Here is a 17,713-nt window from a genome sequence, read left to right on the forward strand (position 1 = left end):
TCTCTCAGGCTGGAAGTGCTTAGTAGGATTTGAGCTCTGGGCTGAGAAATCCTGCACCCGTCTTCCTGTAGTCTTAGAATCACACTAAAATTGGCAGTACCTGGGACCTCAACAATTCCAACAAGAGCTAGCCAGCTTCCAGTTTGGGGGATGAAATTTAGAAGAGTAAAAAAAAAATCAGGAAAAGCCAACGAGATCTGTAGTTTATCTGTTTTTTAGTAAAATGACCAAGAACAATGCAATTACAAGAATCAAACCAGCTTCTAGAGTAAATCAACCAAACTGACAGACAGCAACTTCAACTAAGACAAAGCTGTGTTTGAAAGGCTGTGTTTGAAAGGCAGTGTGTCCTAATGGTTAGAGAGGCAGCCTGGGAGTCAAGAAGTCCAAGGGGTTCAAGTCAGACTCTGGCACATACCGGCTTGGTCAAGTCACTTGAGTTCTCAGTACCACCAGGCAACTCTCTGAGACTTGAAGTGACAGAGAAGATGCTACCTGCATTGGTAGAAGGAACTTCCTCATCTAGAAGCGTCTTTTACCTGTGAAATCAAAGATTACATCCCTATTCTGATACAAAAAGAGCATGGATAGAGAGCTGGGTTCAAGTGCCACTTCTGACTTTTACTGGCTGTGTGACCCTGGGGAAATCTCTTAACATCTCAGTGCCCCAGGCAACTCTCTAGACAATAAGCTGTAGAACAGATAATGAACTGCCTGGCTAGAGGACTTTCCATATTGGAAGTTCCTCCTACTGATAAAATCATTGACACAGACCATCCCTCTGCACACAACGTCCCAAAAAATCCAGCAAACATCTATCGAGTTACGATAATAGCTGGCATTTATACAGTGCTTTCTAGTTGGCAAATGCTTTACAAAGATCTCATTTGAGCACCACAACAACCTCGGGAAGTTGGTGCTATCATTGCCTCCCTTTTACAGACAAGGAAACTGAGTCTAAAAAGAGAAAGTGACCTTCCCACAGTCACACAGCTAAGGATGTGGCTGAGGCAGAATCTGGATTCAGGTCTTCTGGCCTCCACCTGCAGCACTCTCCCCACAGAGTTGAAAGGAATTATGGTAAAGCCAAAGAAAACATGGGGTCTTTCTTTCCTGCCAGTCACGGTTTTTCAGACCATCATTCATCTTTCCTGCAGGGCCCAGGGAGGGCCTGTTGGCATGTACGGCTTCCAGGGTCTGCCAGCCCAGAGAATGAGTGAGCCAAAAGTCTGCAGGGGGGGAAGGGCCAGCTTCCTCTTTCATTGTTCAAGTTTTACTCCCAGTAAGAAATGAAGAAAGAGAAGCTTTCACCTCACTGACACCTCATAAGGAAAAAACAAACACTTTTAGCCTGCGCCCTACCCAGAAAACGAACTGTTTTCTCTCCCTTTATGATCCAGAAACCACTGGGTTCCTGGAGTTTTTGCTATGAATTCCAAAGAAAAATAGGAAAGTCACAGGAAAGGCAGCATAAATTCAGGTCAGCAGAGAGGAGAAGGCACATAGAGTTTTGTGTATATATTTGCATCTTGTCATCTCCATTAGATTTTAAGCTCCTTTAGGTCAGCAGCTATCTTTTGTATCCCCAGCACTTAACCACAGTAACTATGCCTATGGTCTGAGCTCAGCCCCGCAGCTCCATGACTCTGTCAAGTACTCCAGACTCAGGAAAAACCTCTGCCTGAATCCTAGGCCTGAGGAATACTTAGAATCATAAAATGTCAGAGCTGAGGACCACAGAAGTCAACTGGTCCAGGCTGTTCATTTTCACATGAAGAAACTGAGGCCTAGAGAAGTAACCTCAGTGGCCTCTTTTTAAGGATGGAGAAATTGGGACCCACAGTGGTACAGTGACTTGTCCAAAGTCACACAGAGAATAAGGCTTTCAGATTTCATACTTAATCTTCCCACTATGGGAGAATCCCTTTAACAGATTTCTGCTCATTTCTTTAACTAGGCCATTCAACCAATTTTGTGGTGACGATCCTCTTACCGTCCCAGAAATCAAATGACTACTGGATAGCCAAGGGATCGGCTCTGCTTTGCCAGCTGAATGAGTAAGGACGATGGGATGGCAGCAAGATGGTCCGAGGAGAAGTGCAGAGACACATTTTTCTGAGAAGAGCCCAGTGTAGACAAAGGCACAATGGTGCTGGCTGGTCATTGGCTCCGGCTGGACACGGCGCATTGTCGGTGACTTTACTTCATGATAAAGGGTGGGAAATTGCAATTTTTACTTCTCTTCAAATTCAAAATAAAATATTCTGTAAGTTTCTTCCCTGTCAGGTTTTTTACAATAATACTAGGACTTTTTCCCCTGATGCTTTTTCAGACACTGGAAAGCGGGAAGAGGGGAACAGGGAGTGAGCCTCCCCTAAGCCCAAGGTGAAGACAGGTTTCTGTAACATAAAGTTATTTGGGCTGCATATATGTCCAGCTCCTTCTCTTAGAGAAGATGCTTAAAATAAACAAACATGGTTTTGGAACAGAAAAGAAATTCATCTTTGTGAAGAGATGCATCGGGGTGGAGAGGAAGGAGGGAGGCGGGAGACCTCCCTGGGTAGAAGACCTGCCTTGCTGCTCCTTGGGACCCCCCTGGGTCTCAGTTTCTTCATATGTAAAATGAGTGAGTGGGATTGGATGACCTCCAGCTCTGGTAGTCTATTCTGTGTGGCTGACTTTCAAGTCAGCTTATCTCAGGAGCTAAACTCACAGAAAAATATTCTGTTGGAGGAGGCAGGAAGAGCCTACAACTCCTCTAGGATTCATTTCTCTCATTCTGAGGACAAGAACCCCAAGGCCACCTCCCTTCCCCATCAGCCCACAGCCTCTGGTGCTTGGCAGGGCTCCTGGCAGCTGCCTCTGCATGCCTTGCTTAGGGTACAAAGAGCAGACCCTTTGAAGGCTTCAGGCATTCTGGGTTTCCTTCTCTATCCCCTCTGCTTTGGGGACTTGGGCTAAACTACCCAACTCTGGTAGAGTTGCTCCTGCCCAGGACTGAGGGGAGTGTCTCTGTCTCTGTCTCTGTCTCTCTCTGTCTCTCTGTCTCTGTCTCTCCCTCTCTTCTCTCTCTCTGTGTCTGTCTCTCTCTCTCTGTCTCTCTCTCTCTGTGTCTGTCTCTCTCTCTCTGTGTCTGTCTCTCTCTCTCTCTCTCTCTCTCTCTCTCTCTCCTAATATGTACACCTTTGTGGGTAAGGTAGGGAGGGATTTCATAAGCTACATTAATGAAATTTTCATCCAAAATGATCTCCTCCACTCTTGGTCCTGGCACAGTCAAGTCACTCATTTTACAGAAGAGGAAAGTTGAGTGACTTGCCCAGCATGGCCCAGATAGGAACCCTCAGGGGTGGGATTTAAGCCCAGGTCCTCGAGGCTCCCGAATGAGGAGGCTTCTACTGTACCATGAATTCAGGGGAACTTGGGAAGGCCTCTGTGACTAATGCAGAGGAAAGTAACTGAACCAAGAGACAATGTTTGCAGGGACCACAGTCACGTGAAGGAAAATAACACTCAAAAAACAAGAATTTGGATGGATGCAAATGCCCAGGCCTGATTCTGGAAGAGTAAAGGTGAAAAGCAGCCCCTTCCTCTCAATAGCGGGTGTGGCCAAGCATGCATTCTCACACTCAGTCAACGTGTCAATAATAGGAATGAGAGCTGTGCAGACCTACTATGCGCCAGGCACTATACTAAGTACTTTACAATTATTATCTCATTTGATCCTTGCAACAAACCTGGAGCTAGATAGTATTGTTATCCTCATTTTACAGATGTGGAAACTGAGGCAGGCAGAAGTGAAGTGACTTGCCCAGGGTCACACAGCTAATGAGTGTTTTGCATCAGTTTGTTTGGCTTAATTGTGCCCCTTTGTCATATGGGAAGGCTGGGTAAAGGGGCAGGGTGGGGGAGTAATCAGGAAGACATAATGGTGTAAGGAAGAATGATGAAGCCTTTTTTAAAAATCAAAACTATTCATTCAGCCACCAAGGGGAATATTTCAGGTGGCCAGAGAGCTCAGAGAAACAAACCTGTGCATTGCTGGTGGTATCAGTGACGGCTGATTCCTCAAACTCTCAACATGAACCCAAGCATTTCCTGACTGAATGGTCCCAAACCCAGAGGTCTAAGTAACTTACCCTGTGAAAGGTGTATGGAGAATCACCTAACCATAGGTTCATAGCATCACAAAGAAAATGCCTCAGAGGCCGTGGTGCATCCCCTTCATTTTACTAATGAGGAAAGGGAGGCCCAGAATATTCACGTGACTTGCCCAAGGTCACACGGATAGGATCTTCCTCTGACTCCAGAGCTGGTCTCTCTACCTACTGAAAACGAAGGTGGGGAGGGGAGGGTTTAGCCATAGACTTCTAATTTTATCTAGCCTCTGTTAGATGCTTGCAGGGCTGGGGGAACCAGGCTGAACTTTCAATCCTTGGAATTCAAAAAGACGCACCAGCCTGACCCATCTTCACCTTCCCTCACCTGTATGACATCAGCACTCCCCATCTGCCAGCACCTGTCAATTAAAAGATGCTCACCAGCCCAAGACTTGATGCTTCCCACTAACTTCCCAATAAAACCAGACTTCTCCTGGGTTAGGAAAGCAAGCTGGTGTTCTTTCTAATCAATTCTACCTTAATATGGTCCAGGAAACCACAGCCAACAAGTGAGGAGGCTGATTTGCATCACCACTAGTTTATAGAACTACAATCCACCCCCTCTTTGTGGAATCAATTTCCTTGGCTTTCATGGGACTAAACCAGGGGTGCGGAACCTGTGGCCTTGAGGCCATGTGGCCTTGAGACTGCCCTCTGGCCCCTTTGGTACAGAGGAATGAGCAGGACTCTTGAGTCAGAGAATCCTGCCTGTGACACTCCACCCATGTGATCTCAGGCAATGCATCCCCCATTGTCCTTGGTCTTCCCATCTATAAAATGAGGGGGTTAAACTAGATCCCCTGTGAAGCCCCTTCCCACTCTAGACCCAGGAGCCTGTACCTCCAGTAATCACCGATCCCCTGCTCCTGCCCTGAAAACCTGCTTCTCTGGTTCTTTTCAGAGAACTCCTGTTCTCCCACACTTGAAGCCTTGAAAATATCTCTGACCCTCCTTTACCCCTAACTCCCAATTAATCATTAAGTCCTATTGATTTTTCCTTTCTAGCTATCTGTGATTTGTCCATCGATTCCCTAATCCAGACCTTCTCATCTCACACCTAAATTAGTGACAGCTGACCTTTGCAGTTTACAAAGCACTCCCCCAACATTATTGATTAAAGCAAGGATCTTTACCTGGGTCCATGGACGACCCTCCCCCTGGCTTGGATGGTAAAAAAAAATATATCTTTACTTTCACTAAGCTCTAACTGAAATTTAGGATTTCCTGCAATTATGTAAAAGCATGATTCTGAAAAGGGGTCCAATGGGGTTTGACAGACTGGGCCTGAGGGGCCCAGGACACAAAAAAGCTTAAGAATCTCTGGATTCAATCCTCTGGACAGCCCCGAAAGGTAGACAGAGTGGCTCTTCAAGTTCTGCCTCCTCTCTCCAGTCCATCCATCCTGTGCCCCAAATGATCTTCCCAAACACCATTCTCATCTGGTCCCTCTCAGAGTCTGAGAGCCACGAAGGGGCCTCTGAGGTCAACTGATCTCACCCAAGCCCAATTAAGGATTCCCTCTCCAACATCTCCACCAAGTGGTCACTCAGCCTTCTCCAGGAGACTCAAGAGAATAGGGTCCATCACACCTTCCAGAGCTGCCCACACAGCCTACTGCATGTTGCGGGGTGGTCCATCAACTGTAATTGTTAAATCATCCTAACAGCTAGAAAAATTGAGAATATCTTCCTCCCAGTTACCTACAAGAAAAAGCTAAATTCTTTTAGGCTGCTTGCACATCTCTTTATAATGCATTTCTTGTTACTACTCTCTTCAGGTCCATACCACACTCATCAGTGCCATACTCATTCCAGCCTTTGTGCTTCACCTCCATTAATAATGGTCCCTCCACCTAATACGCCCTCCCCTTCCTCTCTACCTAGCTGAACCTTTCCATCAAAGTCTGGGGGGAAGGGAACAGGAATTTATGTGGGGCCTGCTATGTGTCAGGCACTGTGCTAAATGCTTTACAAACACTACCTCATTTAGTCCTCACAACCACCCCGTGAGATAGGTACTTTTATTATCCCATTCTACAGAAAGAACTGAAGCAAACAGGGCTAAGTGCCTTGCCCAGGGCCACACAGCAAGTAAGCTCTGAGACTGGATTTGAACTTCAGTCTCTACTAGCTGTGTGCTCCACCCACTGAGCTGCCTCTAGTCAGTCCATAAATACTTACTAAGGATCTCAGAGGCCATGAAGTCCAACCACCTCATTCTTCAGATGAGGATAGTGAGACCACAGCGGGAGGGTGACTTGCCTAAAGGCACACCGGTGATAGGCGGCACCAGCAGGACTAGCCTCCCAGTGCCCAGGGCTCCCTGCACCGTCTTTCTCCACGGAGGGGGCCTGGCCTTGCCCTCTCAAGGCTTCCCTGACAAAACACCAACAGTAACTCACAGACGGCTCTAAGCTTTGCAAGGCACCACACTGGGAAAGGAGGAATGCGTGCTTTATTAATACCATTTCACAGATGGGAAAACCAAGGCTCTTGGGGGTGAACTGATCTGTCTTCAGCAGGGATGGAGCTGACTCAACCACAACATTCCAGAACACAGCCTGAACCATTGGGAAATAACCAATTAAATACAGATATGTTAGATCATAGATAATAGGTGGTTTTCTAAGTCGAGAGAACACCATTGGAATTTGACAGCGCTGGACTAGCCTATTACATTTGGGATGAGGAGGGAGAAGAGGAGAGGCAGTGTGGTCCAATGGACAGACCATGGACTCTGGAGTGAGAAGACCTGCATTTGATAAATGGTCACAAAGGCTGCAGCTTCCCTGTCCCCTTGGGCTAGTCACTTGACCTCTGGCTGGAATATGCGCCCCCTCACCCTCAGCTCTGTTTCCTTGATTTCCAGCTGGAATCTCTCCCTTTGGCAGGATCCCTTTCTCAGCCTTAACCCCACCTGCTGGCTGCTAGCGCCTGCCCTGTTCCCATCACCTTCATGTACTCTGCATAAACCTTCCACACCCAGGCTTGTCTCCCCCATCAGACTCTGAGCTCCTTGAGGGCAGGGACTGTCTTTTACCTGTCTTCCAATCCCCAGCACTTAGCACGCATAGTAGGTGCCTCATGTTTCTTGACTTGATGAAAATGAGAGGGTTGACTCAAAGCCTCCAGAGTCCTTTATAGTTTGCCTGCAAGTGTGTGTCAGCTGGGTGGCTCAGTGGATAGAGTCAGGAGGACCCGAGCTCAAATCTGGGTGACCCTGGGCAAGTCACTTAACCCAGTTTGCCTCAGTTTCCTCATCTGTAAAATGAGCTGGAGAAGGAGATGGCAAACCACTCCAGTATCTCTGCCAAGAAAACATGACAGAAATGACTAAACAATGAGTCCACAGAAGAATCACTTTACCTCTCTCTCAGCCTTAGTTATATTATTGCAAAACCGAGGGCCTCGGTCTCAGTGACCTTATCTGAGCCTGGTGTCAAGCTCTTCATTGGGCAGATCTCCCATCTTTCTAGCACTCAGCAATTCCAAAGCACTTTACATACAAGTTTTATTTGAGCCTATGCGGTGATGGGCACAGTACCCAATGTTACTCCTGGTCCAAGGAATGAGCAACGGACTTAATAAGGCAAGGCAAGTTGTTGTTCAATTGTGTCTGACCCTTCGTGACCCCATTTGGGGTTTTCTTGGAAGGGATCCTGGAGTGGTTTGCCATTTCTTTCTCCAGCTCCTTTTACAGATGAGGAAACTGAGGTGAACAGGGTGAAGTGACTTTCCCAGGGTCACACAGCTAGGAAGTGTCTGAGGCTCAGGTCCTCCTGACTCCAGGACTGGCATTCTATCCATTGAGCCACCCAAATGCAAGGAGAAAATGTTTTAAGTCTGTTATTTCAAGATTATAAGCTGTTTGAGAACAGGGACTATCTTTTGCCTTTCTTTGCTTAGCATGGGACTGAGCACATAGTAGGAGCTTAATGAATATCAGTTGACATTGCTTGGTTTTTGCTTTTAGGAACTGAGAGAAGTCTGCACCCAGATAGCTAATAGAAGTGATGGTGGAGGGGGACAGGAGGGTGGCAAGAGGCCGGGGTTGAGGGTTTGCAAAGTGCAGCTTTATTTATAGCAGTCTCTGATGTCTCACTCTGGTTCAGAGATGACCTTGGGTTCTTGGGGGCTATGCCAGCAGAGAGCAAACCCTGGCAGGCTCCACACCAAGGTCGAGAGGTTCAGAGGCTAAGCCCAGGGATACATGCATCATCTGATGACGATGGGCTGAGCCAAATTCAGAGAGGCTGTCACTGGGCCTGGCCTTGGGGTGATGGATGCTTCAGCCACATGGGCTCCAGGAGACATTCACTAAACTCCAAGGAGCTTTGGATCTAGGGTGATAATGGAAGAGTTTCAACAAAAACACAACTGATTGTCATGAGGGAGAGACAGCACGGGATCCCCCGCCAAGGCCACCCTCCTCATTCTACAGTTGAGAAAAACAAGGAGGGGGGCGGCTCACAGCTGGCCCTTAGAGCCCAACACCACCTCCCCTCATCTGACAGCTAAGGAAACAGACTAAGAAAGGGGAGAGATTAGGGCTTTATTACAATGTTTTTAAAATATTGTAAAAACTTTTAAATAGTGTAAAATGTTCCCAGATATCAAAGCATCATGCCCAAGAGCAACTGTGATTGTTCAGCTTTATAAAGTACTGGGCTATATTTGGGAGAGCACTGGATGGGAGATCTAGAACCATGTGACCCTGGATAAGTCACTGTCCTTCCCTGGGCTTCAGTTTCCTTATGTATAAACTCAGAACGACCACACCTCAGGATTGTGGTGAGAAGAGAACTTTAAACTGTCCAGCAAGGACCTAGACATTTCAGCTGCTATTGTTCAAACAACCCGGACTGGACATTTTGTTTCTGTTAAGCTAGTAAGAAACCATTCCAAGACGCTTACCTGAAGTTACACAGTGGGGCAGGACCAGGGGACCCCTCCGGTTTGAGTAGCTCAAGGAGACTGTGAGCTCTGCCTCAAAGGGTCACCCAAGACAGGTCATAGTGGAGAGTTCTGACAAAGGGTGATCCACCAGAGAAGGAAGTGGCAGAGCACTCCAGGATCTCTGCCAGGAAAACCACCCAGACTGGAGCAATACCAAACACCCAAACAACACAGGGGCCAGGAGAATGGCGGTCCCCCAACTCCCAATCCAGCATTACAGTGCTAAGAAACCACAGGTAGCTTGTTTTATAGATTTGTTCCTATGTTGTTCCCCTTCTACCCACCCCTTTAGGTGTTAAGCTCCTTGAGGGCAGGGACTGTTCTTTTGCCTTTTTTGGTAACCCTGGGGCTGATTTCTACACTGGCCTACCTGCTTTTCCTCCATCTCTGATCTCTGCATGTTTGCAGTGGCTGTACCCTACACCTGGAGAGCCCTCCCTCCTCACTTTCATCTCTCGGCTTCCTTGGCTTCCTTGGCTCAGTCTGGTGTGGTGACTTCTACCTGTAATCCCAGTTATTGAGAAGCTGGCAGGTCTTAGGATTTCTGAGCTGCAGTGGGCTAAGGCAATAAGGCATCCATGCTAAGGTCCACATCAATCTGGAGAGCTCCTGAGAATAACGGGCCATGAGCTTGCCCAAGGAGGGAACAATATGGCCCAGGCTGGAAATGTAAAAGGTCAAAGCTTTCATGCCAATCAGCTGCGAGATCAAGCCCATAGGTGGCTGAAGAGAGGGAGGGAGGGAAGGAGGGACGAAGAGAGGGAAGGGAAAGGAAGGGAAAGGAACGGAAGGGAAGGGAAGGAGGGAGAGAGACAGATAGATGGATAGATGGATGGATAGATATTTAGATAGATAGATAGATAGATAGATAGATAGATAGATAGATAGATAGATAAAGATGAAGAAAGGCTTCAGCTCTGATCCCACTCCCTCTGTCCCCAGATGCTGGTACCTTCCCCTCTGAGATCATGTTCCATCTATTCTGCATCTACTTTGGGTTCCATACCTGTTACTTCCCCTCACTGGTACGTGAGCTCTTGGAGGGCTGAGACTGTTTTTGTCTTCCTTTGTATCCTCAGAATTTAGCACAGTGCCCGGAACACAGCAGGTGCTTAATAAGTGCTCACTGCCTGATTCAGATAGGCTGCTCCAGGGAAGACCTTCCCCTAACAGCACACATAAGCACCTGCTTTGCAACATCTAGTTTTAGAGATTTCCCTGGCATTGGGAAAATGCCCGGGGTCTCCCAGCCAGGAGTGTCACAGGTGGGACTTGAACACAGCCAGTTATTCATGGTACTCCTGTAGCAGCACAGGAAAAGGAAAAAAGAGTCTAGACCAAAATGTATTTAATGATTTCCACTGAGCTAAATTATAGCTATCTTACAACATGATGCATCTCCCCAAAGCATTCTGGGATAATGTGGATCATTCCTCAAAAGGAGAAGAATAAAACCAAATGGCTTTCAAAAAGTGTCTTCCACACAGGGTGTGTCAGCCCAAATTGGAAGGGTAAGATTCTTTCAAGTAACATGCGTGAAGGTCTTCTGTCTTTTCAGTCTGTATAAGGCTCTGAGAAAAGGCGACCAGCCTGTAGGGGACAAGTCTTAGAGAAACATTATCTCAGTCTGAAGGGCCAAAGTCAACAACCAGAACAAAAGTGTCCAAAGTGACAAGCAGGCACTGTTCGACACTGTCTGGGTATGGGGCGATCTTCTGTGACCTGGCAGCAGAGGTTCCACCGTGATGTACCCGTTGACGATTCGGATCCGAGGGAGTGGAGCTGGAGCACTAGGAGAAAAGCAGAAAAGAATTGAGACTCACCACCTGAAAGCCAGGCAGTGATAATATTGAAAAGGCAACAAACTATGGGTCCTTGAATGATGCAATATGACACAATCAACACAAGCATCTAAGTGCCTAATACATGCCAATATAACAGCTCACCCTTTTGTGTACATTGTTTTAAAGAAAATAAATAATAACGGCTATTAATTTTGGAGTTTATAAAGCACTTTACAAGTAACTCACTCTATTCGTACAACCTGCGATGGGGGGGTGGCGTTATCATTATATCCACTTTACTGAGAAAAAAAGGAACCTGAAGCTGACAGAAGCTAAGTGACAGTTAGGACGTATCTGACACGATTTTAATTCCAGTCTTCCTGAGTTCTGGGTATATCTTTCTATGCCCTGAGTCACCTAGCTATCTCAAAAATCCATCATCTACTATCCTGGACAATGGTTCATCCAACCTTTGTTTGTAGATACCTCACGAAGGGGAACTCCTTCCTAAGGCAACCCATTCTCTTTCTGGTCAGTTCTCATCGTGGGGAAGTTTTTTTGTTCTATTGAAGTGACATCTGCCCATCTGCCCCTGTAACCAGTCCGGTCCTCTGAGGCTGAGGCAGGCTAAGAAGAACAAGCCTAAACCTCATCTGCAGCGCAGCCCCTCACAAACTTCATGACAGCTGCCACGCCCCTCTCACAATCCCCACTGTGGAGGGCAACTCCTGCTTCAGACGTACTCGCTGGGTCACCCAGAAAAAAGTCACCTAACCTCTACTGAGAGCCTGGCACATAATAAGCACTTGTTTGATGGTTGTTGAACTGGCCAGCCTTGGTTTATTCATCTATAAAATGACAGGGTTGGGCTCAGTGACCCCTTGGGTAGCCTTCCGGCTCTAAATCTATGTTCCTATGACATGTGCAGGGAGAAGGAAAACAAATGACAAGAATAAATGTCCCAAAATGCAAGTTCAGGTCACCTTGGTCTAAGAAAAGTGGTGGAGAAGGCTTTCTCATATGGTCAGCCTGCTGTCCCTGCCTAGCGCTTATCCCTCCTCTGCTGTCCTCCCCCTCTCTGCATCCTTTCCTTCCTCCCTCTCCCCATCCTCCCCCTCCTCCCTCCCTGCATCCTCCCCGCTCCCCCTCTCTGCATCCTATCCTTCCTCCCTCTCTCCATCCTCTACCCTCTATCCTCTCCTTCCTCCCTCTCCATCCTCTCCCTCCTCCCTCCCTGCATCCTCCCCCTCTCTGCATCCTCTCCTTCCTCCCTCTATCCTCCCCCCCATCCTCTCCTTCTTCCCTCTCTCCATCCTCCCCCTTCCTCCCTCCTTCCTCCTCCTCCCCCTCCTCTTCTAATGGTCCCCTTTGGTCTCCCACCCCATGGATGAGGGTCAGCAGCCCCTGAGACAAGAGCCAGCCCCTGACACTGACCTCTCCTCCAGGCGTACCCACAGGTCGCTGAATTGCCGCAGCCTCTGCTTCTTCAGCTGCTTCTTCTTCTTTTTCCTGTACTTTCTGTCCATCTTCTCCAAGAGGTCAGCATTCCCAGGCAGGAGCAGATGGGGCAGCAGCACCTCCTCCTCCTCCTCTTCTTCTTCCTCCTCCTCCCCTGGCTCTCCGAGGGCACTGGATGCCTTGGAGATCCCATAGGATACATGAGCAGGGGGAGGAGGGGACAAAGTGGAAGGGGTTCTCCTGGTCTTCTCACTGGAAATAAAGCATTTGAAAGGTCATGGGCGGGGAGTCGAGCATGACCATCCCCCACCCCATGTCACTAGGCTCACAACAGGTTCCCACAAAACTCAAACCAAAAAGACACCAGGAAGGCCGGAGAAAGAATGAGCACTCTCCTTGGGCTCTCATACCAGCTACTTTCCATTAAGTACACTCTCTGGCTACTCCATGTGACCTTGGGCAAGTGACTTGACCTCCCCAGGCCTCACCTTCTCCATCTGTAAAATGAATGGGTGGGTCTAGATGGCCTAAATGTGTGATCTTAGTGACTGACAGAAAGGGGAAGGTGATGTGCTTAAAAATCATACTTTTTAGGGACAGGAACCAGCCCAGTGATTTTACTGGAATAGGAAATTCCCTCCACCCAACCAGGTCAGCAGCTTCTGGGCAGATGGAGCCCTCCAAGGTTACCTAGAACACTGGAGGGAGCTAACCGGCTTGCCCAGCCTCATAACAACAGTGCGTGACAGAGTCAGCACTTGAACTGGAGCTGCCTCTCCCAGAATGCCTCGCACCCTTAAGCCCTCCCCAGTCCCAATAAGGAAAGGTTCCCGTTTCTCTGCTCAATGACTCCCCCTCCCTCCCAACCCCCACAATCGGGGACACCTGCCAAAATCCCTGAAGGCTGGGAAAGGGAACGGAGGAGGAGTGTGGCTGTTTAATTCTGTTTATGGGATAGAGAAGCACAGGTGACCACCATTCATTGACATCTCATGAAGGCTCCACTCTGAAGCCAATCAACAAGCGAGTAGCTAAGTGCCTACTCTCCCTGCCAGGCATCGATAGAAAAGCGAGCCCATCCCTGCCTTCAAGGAGCTTATACTCTGCTGCTGCTAGAGATGCTGAAGGGGAATGGTGGGGCAGGGACTGAAATGTGATAGAAGGACATCATGGATAGCTATGATACACAACCACCCCTCAGTCTGGGGAGTAAAATGTCTGCCATACACCCCCACCACCTCCACCACCAAATAAAAGTACGTCCATGTTTCCTTCCAAAGAACCCAAGTGTTTTCTAAAACAACAAGCAGATGGGGGGAGAGGCTGATAAGAGTGAAAAAGAGGATAGACCCCGGGCTTGGAATCAGGAAGACCCGAGTTCGAATCTGGCCTCAGCTGTGTGACCCTGGGCAAATCACTCTACGTCTATTTACCTCAGTTTCCTCACCTGTACAATAGGAACAATAAATAGCATCTACCACCCAGGGTTCTCATGAGAACCAAATGAAATAATCCCTGTAAGTGCTTTGCACAGGGCTGGGCACATAACAGGCACTAAAGAAATGCTTATTTCCCTTCCCTTTCCCTAAGCAGATAAGAGTCTGGAAGCCCTGGATTCAAATCCCACCTCACACATACCGAGGCAAGGTTAAGCTGTCTCCTTTTCCTCATCTATAAAACGACAAGATTTGATCTTTCAGCGCTAGAACTACGCTCCCCTGGTCTAGACCTTTCCAGAGGACTGGATGTCCTCATCGAGGGCCTCACCAGGGAAAACGAAGGACCAAGAAATCTTCCTGACAGAGTCCATTTCACCCATCCCCGCCCACTCCAGGGAGATAACCTCAGTTCCCAGTGAGCCTGGTGCTGGACAGCTCCCGAGGAATCTGCCCCGGAGGCGGACAGCTCCCGAGGGACCGGCCCCGGCGCCGGACAGCTCCCGAGGGATCGGCCCCGGCGCCGCACAGCTCCCGAGGGATCTGCCACTTGGTCCCAGGGCCTAGAAGTCACTATGAGCACATGCTCAGAGCCTAAGACCCCAGACCAGCATGGGGGGTGGGGGGGGTCTGACTCCTCCCCTCTCTGTCTGCCCCGTCCCCGGCAAGTGGACTCAGTAACCTGAGGATCTCGGCACTTGTACCATGAGGACATTCCATCCCCAGAGGCTGGCTGAGAAGCATAAGCCACGGCTGGTACCCAGATCTCCGAGTCAGAAGGGACTCCGGGTCCCCACTAGTGTTATTTGGCTGATGGCGGATGGGTGCCTCCCCCATGGAGGAGGGCTTCCTCACCTTTCAGACAATACCAGGTGCTCCTCTGCACACAGGAGGAGGTGGAAAAAGACCCCAACGGGGCTTCTTCCCCCTGGGGGGCGGGGGGCGCTGCCCTCTGCACTCCTTGACCCCAGCCTTCATCCAGGGCCACATCAGGGAGCTTCCCTTGCCCTTGCTTCAGACAAGCTCGGTCTGCCCTTCTCGTTCTTGTCTTTTCTCCAGTAACTGCCCTTTCTCCATTCAGCCCAATTCTATATGGACGACCAGGAAGGTATTCTTTCCACAGACCTCCACAGTTAAGGAAACTGAGGCAGCCAGAGGTCTGGAGACTTGTCCAGGGTCACACAGCTAGTAAGAGCCTGAGGTCTGAACTCCGGTCTTCCTGACTGCATCACCCAGGTGGTTTTAACAAAGAACCCTGGGCAGCCCAGAGACAGAGGGCCCTGGGAGACCGGGAGGAGCCAAGATGGGGCAAAGCCAATGACAAGCTCCGCCTTTCTCACCGCCCAGCCTGGGACAGCAGCCCAAGGGAGCAGAGCCTCGGTTCCAACATGAACCACATGCCCGGCTCTCTCCTTTTTCCGGTTAGTCTTCCCTACATGCCTGGATGACTTCAGGACTGTCAGCCCTGGCGCAACATTTGTAAATGGCCCGGTCTCTTTCTGTGACTCGTCCGCTGCAGGACGTTCAAATTCCGCTAGGTGGCGCAGTGTGTTGGCGTATGGAATCCTGAGTTCTAATCCTGTCTCAGACACTATAGCTGTATGATCCTGGGCAAGTCACCTCACCTTTCTCGTATGCCATTACTCCTCTGTAAAACGGAAAATGACACCGCCTATCTTACAAGATTATAGTGAGGACCCCATTAGATAACACGTAAAGCGCTTTGGAAAGCTTGAAGCGCTATCGAAATGCGTGTCATAATTATTATGTTGGCCGAATCCAGCTGGCACTCACATTTACACAGCATTTTAAAGTTTGCAAAGCAGCTTCTATGGGCTACATCATCTGACCCTCGCAACAACCCTGGGTGGTAGGCACTCCCAATATTCTCGTTTTACAAGTGAGGCTGAGAGACATTTGGACCCAAGTCTGTACTCCGAGGTTCCTTCCAGCTCTAGACCCAGGATCCTGCTTCCCAAGCCTGTCTCCAGAGGTCCAGCTCCCCACTCGGCTGGAGGATATCTCTGGCTGTCTCTTCACCCCCAAAATTCACACGTCTAAAACCAAACGCATCTCCCCCCACCCAAATGGCTTCTCAGACCCGCTGTGTCACTGCTGATCGGCATCAATAGTCTGCCTATCCTTGGCGCCATCTTTGATGCCTCTCTTCTTCACTGCTGTCACTGAGTCCAGCCAATTTTCCCTTCAAAATCTCTCTCAAATCTACCCCATTCTCTCTACTTCACTAGTCCTCACCCCAGGATTACTGCCAGTCTTCCCATCCCCCAACTTCCACCCATCCTACAAACCACTGCTAGGCTAGGGTCTAAAGGCCAAGTCCATGGCAGATGTGGGAATCTATTTTGCTTTGCTATGCTGATTTCTTAGGAAGGTTTTGGTTTTCTTCCTTCCTGGGTGGAAGGGAGAAAGCAGGAGAGATTTTTTAAATGGTTGATAACTGAAAAAATTAATTTTTAAAATAAATGTCACTACCATCATCCTTTCTCTGAATCCTTTGCAATCTGGCCTTCTCAAATCTAGAGAATGCTTCAGACCACGCCTAACTTTCCTCTACCACAGACTCTTCATATGAGATTGTCATCTCCCTCTGATCATAAAAGAGTGCCGCCAATGCTGGGTTCAAATCCTACCTGACCCTCACTAGCTGTATGACTTTGGGCAAGTCACTTAACACCTCTGGGCCTCGGTTTCCTATTCTGTAAGACAGAGGTGATAATCAACACCCTCCTAATGCTGCTTTGAGGCTTTGGTGAAACAATGTATGTGATGGGGAGTGCAGAACTCAGAAGACTGACTATAGAAATCTCAGCCGTCATCGTCGTCGTCATCATCATCATCACCATCTTCACTGTTATCCTCATGCCACATCTTTACTGAAGAATACCCAGGGTCTCTTCATTGCCTACCATCCTCATCTCCAGATGTGGCTTTCAAGAATGGCCATCATCTGACCCTTTCACCTCAACATTCTGATTCTCATTCTGCCTCAGTCGGTAACCTCTACTTCAGACAGGGGAGATCTGCTGGATTTGGAGTCCAAAGACCTGGGTTCAAACGCTGCCTCTGCTACCTATCACCTTGAGACCTTAGGTAAGGCATTTAATTGCTCCAGGCCTCAGTTTCCACATCTGTATAATGAAGGGGCTGGGTTGCACACCTTCTAAAAGTTCTTTCGTATGCTACTTACCCCTACTGACCCTAGGCAAGCCACAGTCACGTCCCTCCAAGCCAGCCCCTAGTGTTGAATACCCACTTGTATTTTCTATCTATGACAATGGAGGCTATGTCTAACGCTTTATTATGTAACTGGCAGCAAGCCTGCCAGGCTCTGAGCTGCCCTTGTTCTGACTGATCTTTTTCCCAGGGTTCTTCTGTCCATCATCGCTCCCGGATGCCTTATTCCCCACCCATTTCACCGCTGGCTTGGCTACGTTATAGAGATACATCCTCTCATCCATCAAGTGTGGAATCTTTGGGAAGTCCCTTAAGATCTCTGGGGGGTTAAATGAGGGAGCCGTCTACATCAAAGGTATCAAACATATTTCCACAGGCCCACAGCACAACAGAGTGTGAGTTGAACCAGATTAAAATGCTGATGTTGCTCAGGGGTTTTTCAATTGTGTCCAGCGCTCCATGACCATTTGGGTTGTTCTTGGCAGAGATCCTGAAGTGGTTGGCCATTTCCTTCTCCAGCTCATTTTACAGATGAGGAAACTGAGACAAACAGGGTTTAGTGACTTGCCCAGGGTCAGAAGTCATATTTGAACTCACATCTTCCTGACTCCAGATTAAAATGTAATTGGGAAATAGTTAACAAAATACATGAAATGCATTAGAATACAAAGAACATTACATTTTTACACACGGTGGCCTGCAGGGATCCTCATGATAGGTGGTTTCTG

The 17,713-nt window shown here is 48.5% G+C and overlaps 2 protein-coding genes across 2 annotated transcripts in view; one reads left to right on the plus strand and one right to left on the minus strand.

Moving 5' to 3' along the window:
* The window catches only part of DNAH6 (dynein axonemal heavy chain 6), a 251,551-nt gene extending 249,490 nt beyond the window's left edge, over positions 1-2,061 (plus strand). The window contains exon 76 of the mRNA XM_036750156.1: positions 1,958-2,061. Within this exon, the coding sequence (XP_036606051.1) occupies positions 1,958-2,061 (104 nt within the window). The remainder of the gene's footprint in view (positions 1-1,957) is intronic.
* An 8,383-nt stretch (positions 2,062-10,444) lies between these two features.
* The window catches only part of TRABD2A (TraB domain containing 2A), a 64,273-nt gene continuing 57,004 nt past the window's right edge, over positions 10,445-17,713 (minus strand). Inside the window, exons 6-7 of the mRNA XM_036748012.1 lie at positions 12,331-12,606; positions 10,445-10,902 (exon numbers count right to left, since the gene is read on the minus strand). Coding sequence (XP_036603907.1) covers positions 10,719-10,902; positions 12,331-12,606 — 460 coding nt within the window. The 3' untranslated portion in view covers positions 10,445-10,718. The remainder of the gene's footprint in view (positions 10,903-12,330; positions 12,607-17,713) is intronic.

Source organism: Trichosurus vulpecula, chromosome 3 (genome assembly GCF_011100635.1).
Source record: "Trichosurus vulpecula isolate mTriVul1 chromosome 3, mTriVul1.pri, whole genome shotgun sequence".
NCBI lineage: Eukaryota > Metazoa > Chordata > Mammalia > Diprotodontia > Phalangeridae > Trichosurus > Trichosurus vulpecula.